Genomic DNA, 19,527 nt, shown 5'->3' with positions numbered 1-19,527 from the left:
CAGGGTTCCAGGGTTCCCCACCCTGGTCTGATTTATTTCAAAAACCATAAAGGCAGGGAGGAGAATTAACATCTGGTGACTTCCCGTTCTAAAATAGGGGATAACTCTATAAACTTTTCTAAACTGTAGGACCTCTATGTGCCAACACCTACCTCACTGGGTGCTTTGAATGTGTATCATCTGACTTAATCCTCATAACATGCCAGGGTAGGTATCTTTTCCCAGTTTTACAGATAAGGAAACTGAGGCTCAGAAAGGTTCAATTGCTTGTTCAATCCTGTCAGTAAGGAAATTGCAAAAAAAAAAAAAAAAAGCCAAGATTGGAACCAAGTCGGTCTAACTTCCCTTGGACAATGCAGCACATTTTGTCTTTTTGTCCTTTCAGATAGCTATGCAAGATAAAATGATGTCCACTCTGCAGATGAGGAAACTGAGGCGTGGTGAGGTTAAGAAACTTGACAAGGTTGCAAGGGTGCAACTCCACTCTGCTATATCTCAAGTCTGTGTTTAAATTGGCCCTACAATGACAGGACAGAGTTTTCATCTCTGTGTTGATGAAAGAGTACCACCCGTGAGCTAGAGACAGTTGCCTCTGGTAGGCTTGAACTGATGGCTCAGGCAATACCTGTCTATACTTATGCAGTGCTGGGCTTAGTTCTCCATCACTTTAAAGGAAAAGCCCAAGGAAATATTTCCCTTTGCTTGACTGACAAGTCAAAACAACCACACAGCCTCTGCTTGACCTCTTCTAGTAGGAAGATTATTTGTCTAATTAGTTAAAGAGCCTTTATGCACATGTACATTTTTGAACCCTAATGAGCTGTCAACGTGAAAGGCTTGCCCTTGGCTCGGTTCTCCAGCTGATCTTTCCTTTCCTCAGTGGAAAAGACCAGCGCAATAAACAGAACCTCGTTTCCATGGAAGCTCACTCTCTAACTTTTTCTTTCCAGTCCTTGAAAAGGTAATTACTTGATTTCTCTTTATATTTTGGGATTTCATACAGTGGAGCTGTCAAGCTCCTCACGCAAGGATGGCCTTCTCTATCATGCCAAGCTATTTTAGGGAGCTTCAGTTGCATTTCCCTTTTCATCCTCCCTTCAGATCATTAGCTGTCAGGCAGCAGTGGCCGCCTTCTGGTCACTCCTTCTAATTAAAGTCTAACAGAGCAAGGGGACTTGACCCCAGAGAAAGTAGGCGACAGAAAAGCCAGGGAAATTTGTCAAGAAATGGGAGCCTCTGATCACATAATTTCTGCTGCACAGACTGTCAGACCGAGACCCCACATTCACGCCAGTGAGGGACACTGTCCCATCTGGTGCCTTCTCTTCTGAACCTTTGACGCCCCATTGTGGCCCATGTCAGAAATGCAGCCAGCATGGACTGCTCTAAAATAACAACACAAGGAGCAGCAGCCACCATTCATGAGGGTTTGCTGCATGACAAGCCATGGACTGAGCACTTTATATCCATTGTCTCCGTTGATTCTCATGACAACCTCGGGTCTCATTAACCTGATTATTCAGATGAGAAGAGCTGGAGCACAGAGAGGTTAAGTAACTTGCCCAAGGTCACACAGCTACTAAGTGGCACAACCAGGATAAGGACACACCCATTGCTATTATTTCTTAGGAAGGAATCCAGCACTGCTACAGCCTCTCCAAAAGAAATGACAGAGGGTTGACATTTCTCTGCCCCCAGTGGTGGCTCTATGGGTAAAACTGGCACGTATCTACAAGGAACAAAGCGAGGTTGCTGAGCTAGTTAACTGTCAGGATCAATTAGAAAAACCAAACAAGGCACTTAAGTATGAAGCCAGCATAATTCAGAGCAAGAGTTCCAGTTTGAGGCAGAGCAGACTTGGTTTCAGGTGACTAGTACCACTTAACCAGATGTGTGATTTGGGGCATGTTCCTCTACCTTACCAAGACTCAGTTTCCTCATCTGTCAAATTGGGATAATGACACCAACCTTACAAAGTTGTTGTTTCACATGTGGAATTTTCCAAACTGCTCTGTGGAATGTTTGATTTTTGGTGGAATAACTGTGTAAAAGACAAGGTTAAATGCAGTTAAAAACAATTATTTACTCTAGAATTTCTCAAAGTCTTGATTATGCTGACATATTACTAATTTTCAAGAGGAATCTTCATTTCCTCACCCCAGAATCCTTTTTCGTGTGTGAATGCACATTAGCCTCTGTTTCTTGGTACCCGTTAGAAAAGGCTGTAAACAGGTCATAGGGTATTTGGTGTTTGGTACAGGCATCAATAAATGCTAATCCCTTCTTCTTTATGCCCAAATCTTGTCTGTTCTTGCTGGATTTAAGCTCCATGGAGTCAGGGACTTGTTCCTTTCTTATTCCAATATCTTGACATATCAAGATATTCCATAAAAATTTAATGAATGAACGAGTAAATTAGTGAACTAATGAATAAAAGAATAAATTAAGCTTAATGTAGACCTTGCCTACTCATCTTCATTACCAGCATTTTCTGCTGTTTCCAGTTGCCTTCTATGAAGCCAGTAGGAGAACCCAAATGCCTCTGGAAAATTTAGTAGTGGAACTGGTTCTGTTGGGCTGTATTTTACCACTTCTGTTTTAACCTGTATGAGCACCGTATCTTCTGATGAAATTCTCCTAATCAAATCATTTAGCTGTTAACCAACTTTAGCCAATAACCAAATCATTTTGCTGCTTCCCAGTGAAACAGTTGAATGTTTCATTTGCGTATGTGTTTTGAACAAGACATTTCTGAGTGTTCCCAGTGGATTTGCACTTAGAGCTGAAGAACTCTTGGGCTTCCCAAGGGAAAAAAAAGAAATGCAGCTCATTGGAGCCTAAAAACAGCACTGAGGACACTGTATTTCCCACGTGTGTGTATCTGTCAACAAGTGGTTATTGGGATGGACCACTGGTCAGTCATGTGACTGCTTTTGGGTGGTGTGCTTTACGTTTGTTTAGAATATAATTTCCAACTCGGGTTCTATGAGCATTATGCAAAAAAAAAGAAAATTCTAGCTTCAGTTTAAAAATGGTTGCACTGGGGCCAGGCACAGTGGCTCATGCCTGTAATCCCAGTACTTTGGGAGGCCAAGGCAGGCATATCGCGAGGTCAGGAGTTCACAGGCCAGCCTGGCCAACCTGGTGAAACCCCGTCTCTACTAAAAATACAAAAATTAGCTGGGTGCGATGGTGTACACCTGTAATCCCAGCTACTCAGGAGGCTGAGGCAGGGGAATTGCTTAAATCCAGGGGGCAGAGGTTGCAGTGAGCTGAGATCGCACCACTGCACTCCGGCCTGGGCAAGAAAGCAAGACTCAATCTTGGGGGAAAAAAAATAAATAGTTGAGTTGGTCAAAGTCTAACAAATTTTCTTACTGTAGAGTTTCTCAAAGACTTTGTAACAGAACACCCTTTGGAAAATGCTGCCTTAGAATACTTAGCCAAATGCTGCAATCTAGTTTTCATGATCTAAGGAATAGTCCTTCTCCCAAACTGTGGAAAGGGGAAGATAAAGTGATGCGGTTCCTGAATTGAACAGGGTGATTAAAATGTAGAGCGTAAAGCCAGATGGATTTTCAATATGTTTCATAAAATAAACCAAAGAAGATTAATCATGATGCTTCAAAAGTATGACCATACATTTTCTAGTGTTATTGTTTATATCATATTCCAAATAATTTATTTGCTATATCATTTCACAGCATAGGTGAGAATCTTTTTTTTTTTTTTTTTTTTGTAGGCAGGGAGCTTAAAACATTCTTCTAAAATTGATTTTAGAAGAAAGGGACTTAGAAAACTCACATATTTCTTATGCTACTTTTTGTTTTGAATTAATATATACTAAAAAGAGGAATGAAAACCAATTTATTTGAATGCCACTGCTCCTTAGTAAACTTTTCTGTGAATAAAATATAATTTGCTGAATAAGCAGACTCAATACAACTTGAAAGATGATGCTAGTTTTGCTTGAAAATAATAGTTTCAACTCATAAAATGGAAATGAGCAACTATGGCCTGCTACCTGTTGTAAATAAAATTTTATTAGAATACAGTGGGTCTCATTCACTTACAGCCCTTACATTCACTTATATATTATCTATACTTACATATTGTCTAGTGCTATTTTCATCTGCAAGGGAGGAGTCAATTTATTGCAACAGAGATCTTATGACCCTCAAAGCCTAAAGTTTTGAATATAGGGCCCTTTACAGAAATGTCTGCTAGTCCTTTCTAAGAGTCATAGAAATATGTAAAAGGGATGAAGACTACATAACTGACCCCTTTTTCTTTAGATAGAAAAAACTGAAAACAGAGAAGTTAGGGAATTGTCCAGGCCTACTTGTGCCCGGGTGTTCTGATCTTTATATCCCAATAGCTCTCATCATCAGGGAGGACAGGAATAGATTTCAACTTAGATATCAACACCAGCTGATTGGAAGTAGCCATCTGGAGGGCTGGTTGAGGTCTCAGAGTTCAAAGAGAAGGAATGCAATGACTTATTAATCTTCCATGGTCCAGAGGTGGAGAACGGCTGGACCCGTGTCATGTGTGCACTGGGGATATGCACTATGTCTGCTCCTGACATTTCTAATAGTTATATTCCCATCTCCTTCCTTGTACATCTGCCGTGTAAGCACTTTCTTCATTGGGCCAAAAAGAAGTGTGCATTGGGTCCTCATTAGAAACACTGCTCCCTAACAGTTCAGAAGAGATTCATGATTCTTTTTCAAGGTCATTCAAATGCCTGTCTTAGCAAATCATGTGCCTACCACATCATGCTCTGCCTAGAAGAATTAACTTGGGATTTCACTCAGACTGGATTTGTCGGTTACAAGAATTTTTTTGTAACTGAAATATATCCATGGAGCACAGTGCAGGGAGTGTAAAATGGAATGTCCTGAGTTTATTGGCATTTGTGACCCAAACTGAAAGTCTCAATGTCTGTGCTTTTGTGCAGCTGGACAATCCAGACGAGCAAGCAGCCCAGATCAGACGAGAGCTGGATGGACGTCTACAAATGGCAGACCAAATAGCCAGGGTAAGGAGACATCGGGGTTGTTTGCTGGGGTCCAGGCCAAAGTCCCATTCAGGAAGCACACTGATTATTGACAGCCTCTAAAGGATAAAGCTGAGAAGCAGAGAGGAGGAAAGATGAGGACAATCACCCTCACTGGGCCTTCAACCCTCCTTTCTCAAGGCAAGCTCTCCCAGAGATACCTCATGCATTTCCTATGCTCCAGTGAATACCCAAGCTCAAACCTCCAACCTTCCTTCTGAGTTCCAGACTCATAGTTCCAACAGTCTACTGAACATTTCCACTTAAACATTTCCTGGCATTTCAGGTTGAATGTGTTCAAAAGCCAGCTCCTTGTCTTCTTCCTCCCACCCCACACACATAACTATATTTACTCCTCTTCTCGTGTTCTTTACCCAATCGCTGTGGATGAAACCTCCTAGCCATTGTCAATTTCTCCTTCCTCCCTGCAATGTTCCACACTCAATCAGCCACCCTGCCTCCAGTGACTGCCTCTTAAATGTGGGTCAGATCTCTTGACTGTTTTCCAGCCCTACTACTGGTGCTTTGATCCAGGCCCTCATCTTCAGCACCTGGATGTTACAATAGCCTCCTAATGGGTATCCCTGGCTCCAATTCCCCCATTTTCTATCCATCCTGCACACAGTTGCCATGCTAAAACACATATATAAACATCTCAAAACAGAACCTCAAAATCCTTCAATAGATTCCCTCATTGCTCCCAGGACAAAATCTAACCTCTTTAGAATGATATTCAAGACTCTTAACCAACAGACTCTACCCTTTCATTTAGCCTCACCTTGCACAACTTTCCCACCAGAACTCACCGGTCCAACCACAGAGAATGTTTCCCTCCGAATATATCAGACCCTTTCCAGGCTTGGTGTCTTTATACCCACTGGTGTCTCAACCTGGAGTAACCATTTTTTTCCCTTCCACTTAGCAAACTCACCTACTCAGCCTTCAGTACCTGACTTAAAACACCTTCTCTAAGAGCTTAGCAGTTAGTCCTTTCCACCTTTGTGCTCTCGTCAGACTGCATATCAACCTTTATTATAGCAGCTCATCGAATGGTGATCATTCGTTTACATGTCTGAGTCTCCCAGTATATTGAACTCCTCAAGGGTTGAGGTTATGTCTTACTGTTGATGACTACAGCTAAATGTTATCTACCATTATTGCTATCCCTGCCATCTGTGATATTATTAATAGTAGTCATGCCAGTCATATTAGTTGAGTGCTGATTCTGTGTCTAGCATGCTAAATGCTTCACATGTACCAACTCAGTCAATCCTCAAAACAGCCCTCCGAGGATATTTCAGTTATCATTCTTGGTTTAGAGATGGGGAAGTCCAGGTTGAACCTGCTGGGCACCAGCAAAGAGGTTGTGCCACACCCTAAGCTCAAGTCTGTCTGAATATCAGGGCTGGCACCAGGCTTCTCTTAGGTGCAAAATTTAAGCAGACCTCCGGTAATCAAAATAAGCAATATTTTAGTAAAGTATCTTTAAACTATAATTAATACCCAAAAAATCCATGAATAATAAAATATAAAAATTGTAAATAGCAACAGGCTCCTGCTGATTCCTACTGTATTCACAGGCCCCGTGTGCCTATGAGGGTGGGGGTTATTAGAAACAGCAGGGAGGGTGGGCACAGGGTAGAGCTTTTCTCTTTATGGAAAGAGGTCTCTCTGGACTTGGAGGTATAGGAAAAGATCCTACTGGAGGAGAAGCCAGAGAGAGTCCAAGAAGCATCGAAATCCCCCTGTGCTTAAGCAGTTTTACTGAAATGTTTTGCATCTTGTTTTTGGACATCTTTAAAGTTTATAATCCAGTCAGCCTGGTGGCTAAAAATAGTATGCGCTTATGGATTTGGCTAAAAGTATTATAAAAGGTTATGTTTTAAAATCCCACTTAATGTGAGGGTAAACATTAATAAAGCTTTAGAATTTACTTCTCCTGTAAAAATGTTTTCTACTGGTGGATTATCCAGAAAATGGAGGTCATTTGGTCTATTAATCTGCCTTTTAGAGAACGAGTATATTTCCAACTAATAAGTATTCATCCCATCTAAACAAAAATCACACACACCTCAAAAACAAGCTCATGGCGCCTTTCATTTAGTTGCTTTGTTTACTTTAAGGCTTAACGTGTTAATTTAAGAAACTGGTGTTAGGGTAATTTTAATTTTTAATAGACCATAGATGAGCCAAGATGCTCATCTCTGAATGGTAAATCAAAGAACTCTCTCCCCTAACTCCCACCGCTAAGTATTCTGAAGCTAAATGAGATATTTTTAACAATTTAGAACTAAGCATTCTTAGACAATGAAGTAGGCAATTAAAGTGGATCTTGATTATTATTTACAGAGCATGGAAAATGATTTCAGTATATTCAGAAGGTCCTTGTATAGGGTATTGAGGGTTTCTATGAGATAGAGTGCCCTCTACCGTCTCCTGTTCTTTCAGAAATTGACTCTCTTCTGCAATGTTCATTCATGCCAGTGGCCCCCTTGCTATAGCTAACTGGTCCTGGAGTGAGCTCTTCTTCACCCAAGTGGGACCAGTCACAGTTTCCAGCCTGCCCTGGCCACACGTGATTGGTCCAGAAATGGAAACTTGATGCAAACTAAACCAATGAATCCCTCCGTAGGGCCTGTGGACTGTGAGTCAGTAAGGCTGTTGTCTTCCAGTGGTAGAAAGATACCTGTAGCAATATTCAATTCTTCCATATAGGGAAAAGATGATGAGAGAATAAAACCAACACATAGAAACAGAGACAGAGTCTACACTGAGATGTCAAGGAGCCCTCAATCCTGAGGACACCCGTTTAAGTCCCTGATTCTAATTATTCTTAAGCTTCAGCCGTGTACCTGCTTTTCCCTCAGTTTAGTCAGATCCCAAGAAAAATAAATTCTCCCCTTGCCTAAACCAGCCTGGCTAATACTAATGAAAATTGTGAAATATCTCCTCCACTAAATGTTAAATAAAATATCAAGATCTCAGATATTGGCTAGTTCATGAAGAGATATTGAGACAAAGCACCTCTGCTTCTTTTCAGCATGCCCCGATTTTTCTATTTCCAGCATCAGTGAATTTTCGTGAGGATGTGCAATTCAACCCATATGGCTGAACGTCAGCTCCTGTAAATATCATAACCAGAAATTCCTAGATATAGATGTCATCCATCATATGTAATTCACTCTGTTCTCTGAATTAAAAGATGGGTAGAGCACTTTTGATTGCAAATAAGAGGCACCAACTCAAGAAAGCTTATGTAAAAGAGGAGATCAAAGATGGAGGAGTACTTCACAGAGCCTGCGGAGAAACTACAGCCAGAGCCCAGGAAAGAACAACCAGGACACGCAGAGTGATCAGGACTCTCTCTGCATCTCCCATCTCCATGTGTCACATTCATTATCATTTCTTTCTTATCCACTGCAAATTCACAATGCTAAGAATCAGAACTCTCACTGGCCCAACTTGGTTCAAGGGCCAACCCCTGGTGCAGTTAACCAATCCACTGTGGAAAAGGGGTGAAGGTCTTGTTGAATACATGGATGCTGGGGATATATCATTTAGGGTGAGGGTGGGAAGAAGTGGGACTGTAGGTGGAGTGGACATTATGAATGCGGAAACACTCCAGGTGTACCCAATAAGTAATAACTGTCACTTACCTAGTGTTTTCCTATGTGCTGGATACTTCTTTAAGCATTTTACATTTGAGAATCTAACCCTCCAACAACTTAATGAGAAAGATGCTGTTATTATCCCCATTTCACAGATGAGGAGGCTAAGGCAGAGACATTAGAGAATCTGACCAGGGTCACTCAATGGCCAGAGTCTGCACTCTTAACCAGTATGCATACTATCATTACAAAATATCTTCACAAATATAGGCCCTCACTTTCCTCCTCATACCAATCCAAGGATCCATTATGCCCTTTACCCCGGCTTTTACCTTGCCTCATCCTGACCTCTCTCTCTGCTAATCAGTCCTTTATTAAATGTGTCAGTCAGACACTGGCTGTGCAATTCACATAAAATCTCATTTAGACCCGTGATGAACAATCTTTGGCATTGCATTAATTCTCCCAAGTACAGGCAAATCAAGAAGTTTACATATGTTCAAGTTCACACAGCTAGTACGCAGAAAACTGAGTTGTCTAATTCCACGTTTCATGCTATTTCTTAGAATCCTCAGAAGAGAGGCAGGAATTTACTCCAGGACAGGGCTCCCCACCATTCTTCACTCCCTGCTGGTTCACCCTCCTGGAAACTGCTTTCTTTTCTCCACTAGAAGTTGTTGTGTGTTCCCTGCAGCTTATCCAGAAGCCCAAATGAAGCAGCAGCGTTAGGCAGATTTGGCTCCTAGAACTCAGAATCCTCTCTACTTTGATTCTTTTTTAGAATCTGGGAAAGATATTGTAGGGACCCTGGTTATTTTGCCAGTAGCATCCTCATCATCACATATTCCCACTGAAAGACATGTTTGTCCTCTCTTCTTAGGAGGGAAAGGAGGCAAGAGCAAGCTGACTTTCCCTTACCCACGACCTTGCACTGTAATCTTTCAATTCAATCACACCAGCATCTCACGAATCATCAGACAGAGACGGCTGCACAAGAACATCAGACTGAGACTGTCTCACTGTGAACATCAGTCATGCTGCCTTAAAAGTTCCAGAAAGAGATATGAATGCATTTTTTAAAAGCTGGTAGAAAAGACTTAGTAATCCCTGCTCAAACATTTTCCCAAATCCTCTCATGTTGATATTAAAGTGTTCCCAAATTTCACCCAGGAATTAAGTCTAAGTTATTTAAATTGTGTGATCAAAAGTTGACATTTGAGCTTAAGCAGACAGATTGTGGCATTAGTGCTGCTGTGATATTTGCTAGTTCTTTTGGCCGAATTTTAGTGTAAAATTCCAAAATTCTTGAGCTAATTATTTAAGACAAATCATACAGTTTTTGTAGTGTCAGTGGCAGAGGTCTAGATGTAAAACACCATTGGTTCTTCAAGCCATTGTTTTAAACATGGAAATGCCACTTAGACCCCTATTCCATGCAGAGCACAATTAGTAGCTCCTATCCTGGCCCTATTGCAAATATCAATAAGAAATAATATCCAAATATTTCTCTGATGGAAAAGTTCTGTTCCACACATTGCCAGAAATCAGATGCAAATGGAATCCTCTCCTACCAGAGAAAGATACTAACCCCCAACTTATAATGTTGGACGTGACATTCGTGCTGTGTTATGAAGTAATGTAAATGTCCAGTACACAGTAGGAACTTATTTCACTTTGTTGCCTGAAAAGTTTAAAAAAAACATGTGTGCAGGGAGCCCCTCTTTGACTCTGGCCTTTGTCAGTAGCTAAAAATCCAGGGAAACCTGAGCTCATGGAAAAATATAAATGCCAGGGAGGTCCTCTGAAGCTTGTTCAAGTGAAAAGAAGTCCATCCAGTTTATAAAAGCTGAGGAAGTAAGACCACTTGGGTAAATAAGCTAGCCTAGAAAACTATAATGCCTGAGCCCAAAGTGCCTTTTAATGTCTGTGATGCCGACTTTGACAAATTAATACCAAGACCTCTTTCTCTCATTTAGTCTGCTGGCCCCATCCTCATTACTCCCTGTGCTTAACCCTACACAGTGCACATTGGCTGGGCAATGGTGGAACGGCCATTGCTGTGGAGAACTCAGCTGTCACCAGCCTTCTGCTGACCACTATGAAATGAGGCAATGCATACACGGTGCACCATGCAGAGAGAACCTCTAGAGTTGCCTTAGCTCTATAGACATTTGGAGCCAGATAGTTCTGCCTTATCCTATCATGGCTAAGAACAAAAACTCTGCTGGGTTTCAAGGTTAACTCTACTAATTATTGCTTAACATTTCTGCCTCATTTTCTTCCAAAAAATAGGGATAAATAGCAGCATGGGCATCAGTGGGTTGTTGGAAGGGTTAGACGAGGTAAAATAAAGCATGTAAAGTGTTTCACCTAGTGTCCAGCACATAGTTAGCACTCAGTAAGTGCCAACTACCATTATTATCTTTACTGTAGGCACCATCATTATTAGTAGTATTGTTGTTTGTAGTGGTGATGGTAAGTAGCATAGTGCTTGCAAGGGGTGTGTGTGTATGTGTGTGTGTATAAAGAGAGGCTGTGTGTGTCAGTGATCAAAACGTATTCATGTTATGATCTCTCACTTTTCACAATCATTCTATGAGATTTATTGTCCTCATTTCAAATGTGGGAACCAAAATTCAGATGGGTGAAGAAATGTGTCCAAACTTACAAAGCTAGTAAGCAGCAGACCCAGCATTCAGGGTCGAGTCTGTTTCACTGTCATGGACTGGATGAGTTCCTTGGTGCCCTCCTTGTACTCTGCATGCCTCTGTTACTTCATGTGTCACTAACTGGTCATTTTCTGGCATGCCCCCCCATACCATCACCTCTCGGCTGGCTTTTCCATCTCCAGTGACAGCCATACCACCTGACACATGACAGAAGCCCAGGAAGTGTCTGAGATATTGGATTAAATAGCTGCAGCACGGTCAGTGAGCTCCAGTGTCTAGCGTGGGCCCTTCTGTCACATTCTTCCTTCTGATCACCCACCAGCTTTTGTCATTTGAGCCTTTGGGGTCTATAGGGAACCTCACTCTGAGTGGGGGCAGGCTTGTCATCATTTACACATACCCCATTCATCCTTTCTGGGTAAAAATCCAAAACCAAAAAAGAAAAGCCAATAGCTAAGGGAAGCATTAGAACTTTCAAATGCTATTTTTCAAGATGTTCCAAAATCTCTCAGAGCATAAATAACCCTAGTGGGAATTGTCCTTGGGAGGCTATCTCCATTGAGGAATCTTATCAGGCCAAAACAAAAATAAATGGCCAGCAGAGATTTTTTTTTTGGAGGAATTTGCCCACCCATACGCTATGTTTCTCATAAAGCAATATGAATAAACAATTCTTCTGTCAAGGCTAATCTATTTTTGTGCTTGAAAAAGTAGCAATAGAGATGGACGACTGTATTTTCCTTATTTTGGCACAACTTCAGCTTTGAAATGTGTTTGTAATGGGTCTGCCACTGAAAAGCTCCACTCAAGAACCTCAGCCTGGATTGATAGAATGCTATTTCTTCCCAAGGCTTAAGTACTTGGACCAGAAAAATCTCCTTGTTTTCCTTGCAGACTTCAGTTTTTATGAGCCTCTTTTTATGGTGTCATTAGGAACTGTCCAAGTTCTGGGACAAGTGATCATTCTTTGGATTTTTCCAATATTTTGCTAGATAGAATTTGCTGGAGCTAACTCTCAGTCAGCATGGTGGTATCTGTAACCACTGGGTCTCCTCAGAAATCTCAGGACTGTGGAGTTAAAAGGCACTGAGTGAGTCCCTAAGACAAGTTGTGATAGAAAGAACTGCACTTGACAAGACAGTCTCTCAAAGTTGATTAGCAAGAAGAACCCACTTCACAAATACTAGCTCTTTTCTTCATCCTCCTGGCAACTACCAAGCCAGCAACTGGCATTAAAATCAGAAATTCCCCACTTATGAAGTTCCCCCACCCGCACCAAATACCATGAAGTTCACTGAGGTTTTGGCCCCAGTATCATGAGGCAAGATACAGGTCAGTGTAATGAGCTTCAAGCTCTTGGGATGTAAACTTTGCTCCATGACAGCCTTTAATGGGGCCTAAGGACTACTCTCAGACCATGAGTTAACCTACCTCACTCTTCCCTTCTCTCTCCAAAAAATATGAGGAAATATTGTGTAACTATATACAGTTGTATAGACCTTCTTGGATTCATAGTTGCCTATAGTATTTTCCATGGGAAGGAAAAAAGAGCTGTGACCCTATCTCAGCCAACTCAACCTGGTGGCAAACTCTTCTTTATCCATCAGACCCTCATCCCAAAGGTCACTATCTCTGGGAAGCCACCCTTGATTCTCTCAGAAAGGATTTGCATCATGTTATACTTCCATTACAGTGCCTACTTTGATGTTCCATTATAGATCTTTCTCCCCAGTAGCTGTAAGCACAAGGAAGATAATTTACATCCTCTCAACATGATCCCCCTAATGCCTAACTCTGTACCATACACAGTGTATGTGGAAGTAAATGTTTTCCAAGTGATGGGGACCCAGCAACCAAGTCCTGGCATCTTGATGGATTTGCATAAAAGATATCCAAGTTCTGAGGTTCACACTTGTCCCTGATCAAGACCAGGAATGATAAAACTTCAAGGCCACTGCGCAGGAAGTTTTAGAGAAATATGAATTTTGAGATTCTTTTGTGATGAATCATTAGTAGCTCTTGTTAAGATCATCAGCCTATCATCTCATTTCAGAAGCATCCATCCTGCTCCTTCTCTCACATTCACCCACAGCGTGTTCAGAAAGCACCACACAGTGGGCTGAGCCCAGTCTTAAAAGCAGGATGTGATTATACTAAGAAGTTCCAGAAGGAACTGGTACTGTGAGGTTGTGGAGTGGATTTCAGACCCCTGTATTTATTCACATAGAAAAGCAGAATCTCGGTGTTCTTCCAGAACTTAATTTATCATCTCTCCACCTCCTCCTCACAACTGAATTTTAGCTACATTGATATTTAATATGGACATTTTTGACAAGCCATTGATCCATTCACTCAATTCATATGTATTGAATACTTATTATGTGTCAAACTTTATGCTAGATACAGAAAATTCAACAGGAGTATTAAGATAGATATGGTCCTGAATCATTGCCCAGCAGGAAAGACAGACATTAAACAAATTTCACAATTGATTCATTAATTATAATTATAGCAAGTGTCTTAGTCTATTCAGGCTGCTATAACAGAATACCATAGTTGGCATAAACAAGAGAAATTTGTTTCTCACAGTTCTGGAGGCTGGGAAGTTCAAAATCAAGGCACCATCAGATTCAGTGTCTGATGAGGGCCCACTTCCTGATTCATAGACAGCTGTCTTTTTACCAGGTCTTCACATGCTGGCAGGAACAAATGAGCAGCTCTCTGAGGCCTCTTTTGTAAAGGCACTAATTCCATCACGAGAGCCCTCATGACCTAATCACTTTCCCAAGGCCCATCTTCAAATGCCATCACATTGAGGATTGGATTTCAACATATAAATTATGCAAGGACACAAACATTCAATCCATTTCAATAACTGCTACCAAGAAGGTGAGTTAGCAAGTACAACAGGAGGACCTAACCCAGGGAAGTGAAATTTTGAAGCTGAAATATGGAAGATGACAAGAAGGCTGTTAGTTATGCAGGGAGGTAGGGAGAGAGAGGAACAAGACTTATGACAGCCTTCATGTAGGAAGAAGACTGGCACTGGACCAGCACAACGACATCTCTAAGCTCTATGGAGAAGAACCACTCTCTGTATTTGACTGAAGCTGTGAGGTGGCAAGGAAAAAAAACCCTTTTAACTAACTGGTGGGTGGGGGAATTACTGAAAGAAAAATAAATTCTTAAGGAACCAACGTACAGGAGAAATAACTAGGCCTGTGGAAATTAGAAAATGATAAAAGTCAGAGTTCCTTTCTGTAACTCTAGACAGCATCTTCTTTTCTTTTCTTTTCTCTCCCTTTTCCTCCCTCCTTCAGTCCCTACCTCCATTACTTCTTCTCTCTCTTTGTCTCTACTTCTTTCTCTCTCTTCTTTTTAAATGTCTTCTTCTGCTTTGACCTGATCCAGTGTGGCAGCCAACCCTGAGTCTGTAAGATGTTGCTGTTTCAGTTCTACCAGGCAATTGTAGTCTCAATGTCTCTCAGGCTAGTTCAACTGCTTGACAGAGTAAATCTGATTGATGACTGGGCACTTGATAGAATTAATTGGCTCATCTTGACTCAGATGCCCGTGTATTAGCAGCTTATTTTTTTGCCACACAAACTTGGCATACCAATTCATGTTTCATGGGATCTAGGTTTAGTTCTACTCCCAGCCACAAGGACAGAGGGCATAACCTATGCCTATGCAAATCAGCACAGCCATACAAATTGGCCAGTAATATGGCCAATTGAACATGTACGTGAGTTAGACTTTGGGTGAGAATTTGGGGATGAAAGACTGCCTCCATCTTCCTTGCATATTACAAGAGGAAATATTCACTCTTCCATTAGACAGCATGATGTGATGTTGTACAGTTCACATCTTTAGCAACATTTCTGTGACAATAAGGGAGCCAAACTGAGCGTGAAGCCACCCCAGAGGAACCAAACCCAAGATTTTAACAAAAATCTCAGTTGGGTGATATCACCTGAGCCCTGTGTCCAGCCTTTCCTAAAGCTGGGTCTACCCCTAGGATATTCTTCTTTTGTTGTTTTAAGCCAGTTTGAGTTGGATTTTTCTGTCACTTCAAAAAAAAAAAAAAAAGTCAGTCTGACTTGGCTTGCTTCTCACTCCATCAATTATGGAATAGGGCTTGGGAGGGCAAGTTTATGTTTCAAGTGGTAAATGACTGTTTGGGAAGGTGATTGATCCCAAGCATATTCCAGGGAACTTAGAAGTATGAAGAAACAAATAGCATGGTTAGCAATGTTGCAATTACATCTAAATTTATAAGCAAGAAAGGAAAACATAGAGGTCAGTTATGATACCAAATTGCTCTATCTTCTAAATAATTTTAATCACATTTTTCATCACTTCATTAATTTGGTTCAATTTTTCTTGAAAACAGTAACTATTATTCTTAGAAATAGATACAGACTATGTTTGAAACATCTCAAATGAGCTTCTTTTGAATTATTCATGTGAGAAAATCTCTGTAGATATCCAGAAATAGGGTCTCTTTCTGTTTCCCTCACTTAAAAACAAATGACTGCATTTTACTAAAAAGAAAACCTGAACTGAAACCAGATTTGAAAAATAACACCCCATTTTTCTTCCTACAAATCAAATTTGCTGAAGAAAACTGGGGGAAAAATAGAACTATAATAAAGCATTTCAATGTTTCTTACTATACGTACGTGTTTCTTACCTATTAGGATGTATAAATAACAAGCAGGCAGGCAGCTGTCTACTCAACTAGGCTGAACATTTTTCTAGCACAAGGCCATGAAATCTGGGTGAATTTCACTAGTAGTAGATGTGATCCTAACTCTGAGCCATGAGACAAAGACCTTCTATATAAATCAGCTCCCTATTTACTCCTCTGCTCATACTTCTCTTTTTCTTCCCAAGGAACGCAAATTTCCCAAGTTTGTATCCAAAGAAATGGAAAACATGTACATTGAGGAGCTGAAGTCATCTGTCAACCTGCTCATGGCCAACTTGGAGAGCATGCCAGTATCCAAAGGCGGGGAGTTCAAGCTCCAGAAACTCAAACGCAGCCACAATGCTTCCATCATCGACATGGGCGAGGAGAGTGAGAACCAACTCTCCAAGTCAGACGTCGTGCTGTCTTTCTCATTGGAGGTAAAAAGCTCTGAGCCCTTGAAAGTTTCTTGGCACAGCGAGTAGGACATGGGTGATTAGATGCATCACAATCAGCTTGTTTTTTCTTTTGCACCCCAGGAGCAGTTATTATAATAACAGCATGCTAAGCTTAGGTCAGCTAATCAGCAAGTGATTTCCCCATCTCCAGGAGCCCACATTTTTCTTAAGGAAATGCAATCTGAAAGCCACCTACTAAATTTAATCTTGCATTACTTTCTGTCTTAAAACAGTGCTCAAGGATTTTATAAAGACCTGGTATAATTTAGAAAGTTAAAAATTTTGGCAACCAGTTTTACAGGTATAAGAGAGGCAAGCTACCATCATATTGTGGCGAGTTGTAAGTTTTCTTTCCCATCATCCTTCCTGTTGGCTACAAGGTAGAGAGTCCCCTGTGGTGGAGGCTTTTTAAGTTTATCTCAGCTCCCAAAGTAAGTACCCATTCAGGCTAGTATTGTGGCAAAATGCTGAACATGTCAATAAGTTTCTCTATCATTTCTCTTCACACATTTTCTTTTCATATGTATACAATCTAAGGAGTAGTTCTGATCTACCTATGTCAGAATTACCTGGGAAGGTAGTTCACTATGCAGATTGCTGGGTACCACCCAGACCGACTAAGCCAGGATCTCGAGGGGATGGGAATATAAAATAGTGCAGCCACTTTGGAAAATAAGTTAGCATTTTCTGAAAAAGTTAAACATAAAACTACCATATGATCTAGCAACTCCACTGTCAGATACCCAATAAAAATGAGAACACATGTCTGCACAAAGATTTGACTGCAAGTATTTATGGCAGCATTATTTATAATAGCCCAAAATGGAAACAACCTAAATGTCAATCAACTGATGAATGGTTAGCAAAATGTGGTATACCCATACAATGGAATATGACTCAGCAATTAAAAGGAACAACCCACTGATATATGCCATGACATGGATGAACCTCAAAAATATGCCTGGTGAAAAAAGCCATGGTGGCTCATGTCTGTAATCCCAGCACTTTGGGAGGCTGAGGTGGGAGGATTGCGTGAGCTCAGGAGTTTAAGACCAGCCTAGGCAACATAATGAGACATCATCTCTACAAAAAAAAAAAATGTTTTAATTAGCTGAGTGTGATGGTGTGCACCTGTAGTCCCAGCTCCTTGGGAGGTTGAGGTGGGAGGGTCAGTTTAGCTGGGGAGATTGAGGCTGCAGTGAGCCATGATCGTGCCACTGTACTCCAGCCTGGGTGACAAAGACAGACCCTGTCTAAAAAAAAAAAAAAGTCAGACACAAAAGATGGCATATTGTATGATTCCCTTGATATAAAAGGTCCTAAAGGCAAATCTACAGAAATAGGAAGTGGATTATTGTTCCCTGGGGCAGGGGGTGGAAATGGGCTTAAGAAATCTTGTTAGGAGAACTAAAAATATTCTAAAACTAATTTATGATGATGGTTACACAACTTAGTAAATGTACCAACATCACTGAATTGTGCATCTAAAATGGGTCTATTATATGATATGTAAAACATGCCTCAATAAAGTCATCAGAAAAAAAAATTCTAGACAGGGTTCAGCCCTGGACTGTATACTTTAACAAGCCCCTACATACTTCTTATCCACTCCAAAATTTGAGAACCACTTGCAACTTACTAAAGTTCAAAACCCCACAAGGGTTTTATGATAACCCTAGATATGGGGAGACCAAAAGAAGAGATCAAATTTCTGTGGAATTAATTAGAATGTGTAAAGACTAAATCAATTTTCTAGAACATCATTAAAGCCTGCTGTGAATTAACTGCAGGTAATTTGTTTTTCTGTGCTAAGTTTGGATGGAGATACTCACATTAGTGTTTTCAACATGTATTGTGCAGTTGGAAGAGGCAGCATTCAATTAAATATAGAGCACTTAGTGTGTGAAAAAATCATCAGTGTAATTTCACAGAAACTTTCTTTTTTAAAAAGCAATACTGCCACCTGAGATACTGAGTGTATTTTCTTAGGTGTCTGAATTTGATTATTGCCAATTAAAGGCATCAATTTATTCCCTACTGCCTCTTGTCCTCCTACAGAAAGGGGGGGAAAGTGGTTTGTTGATTTTCATGAATATTTTAAATCTGTAATTTTCTTTCCTCTTTTTTTTTTTTTTCAACACAAGGTCTCACTCTGTTGCCCAGGCAGGAGTACAGTGGTGCAGGTGCAATCTTGGCTCACTGCAGCCTCAACTTCCTGGGCTCAAGTGATCTTCCCACCTCAGCCAGCCTCCCAAGTAGCTGGGACTACAGGTGCACACCACCAAACCCAGCTAATCTTTGTATTTTTTGTAGAGGTGGGGTTTTACCATGTTGTTCAGGCTGTTCATGAACTCCTGGACTCATGCTATCTATCCACCCCAGCCTCCCAAAATGCTGGGATTGTAGGCGTGCACCACAATGCCCTGCTAAATCTGTAATTTTCTAATTCTTTGTCAATACTCAATATTACACAGCTGATTACCTGACATATAGATGTAGACAAGTCCGTATTCCTATGTGTACATGATTCAAATGGTTTGACTTGTAATTGAAAGTACAGAAAGAAATGTCCTAGGATTCCCAAATAATTTTTAATGAGAACACTGAGTTGCACATCATAGAAAACTGCCACCAAAAATCATTGCACATCTGTTTGTGAATAGGTTTTGGTGGGCACAATGGGGGAGGCAAGAAGAGGGAGAAAGAGGATTGTCATCTCCCTCTCATCAGGGCAAACTAGGATCTGAATTTGCAGCTTGGTGCAAGACATATTTTATGTAATTATACACTTTCATGGCTGGAGGGGACACCAGGTAGTAATTAACTTTGCAGTGAGGGAAGGAAGGTCCAGGGTGCCCAGCAGCCGGGCCTTGGGCAAAGGGCATGCGCTAACAGAAAACAACAAGTGTTTGTAGAATGCCACTATGGGCCAGGTGCTTTTTCATGGTAACACAGGGAATCCTCACAATAGTCTTTTCAGGTATTTGCAGGTGTAGTAATTAAGCGTCAGAGAGGTTGAGAAACCTGCGCATGATGACACAGC

General features: G+C 41.0%; 1 protein-coding gene across 17 annotated transcripts in view; it reads left to right on the top strand.

Annotated features, from left to right (window-relative positions):
• CADPS (calcium dependent secretion activator) overlaps positions 1 to 19,527 on the top strand; it is a 489,813-nt gene that overhangs the window by 212,992 nt on the left and 257,294 nt on the right. For all 17 annotated transcript variants that reach the window (XM_045385957.2, XM_045385961.2, XM_045385964.3 and 14 more), the window contains exons 4-5: positions 4,961 to 5,041; positions 16,233 to 16,466. In XM_045385957.2, coding sequence (XP_045241892.1) covers positions 4,961 to 5,041; positions 16,233 to 16,466 — 315 coding nt within the window. The remainder of the gene's footprint in view (positions 1 to 4,960; positions 5,042 to 16,232; positions 16,467 to 19,527) is intronic.

Source organism: Macaca fascicularis, chromosome 2, assembly GCF_037993035.2.
Source record: "Macaca fascicularis isolate 582-1 chromosome 2, T2T-MFA8v1.1".
Lineage (NCBI taxonomy): Eukaryota > Metazoa > Chordata > Mammalia > Primates > Cercopithecidae > Macaca > Macaca fascicularis.
Note: the sequence above shows the minus strand (reverse complement) of the source record. Positions and strands in the feature narration are given on the sequence as shown.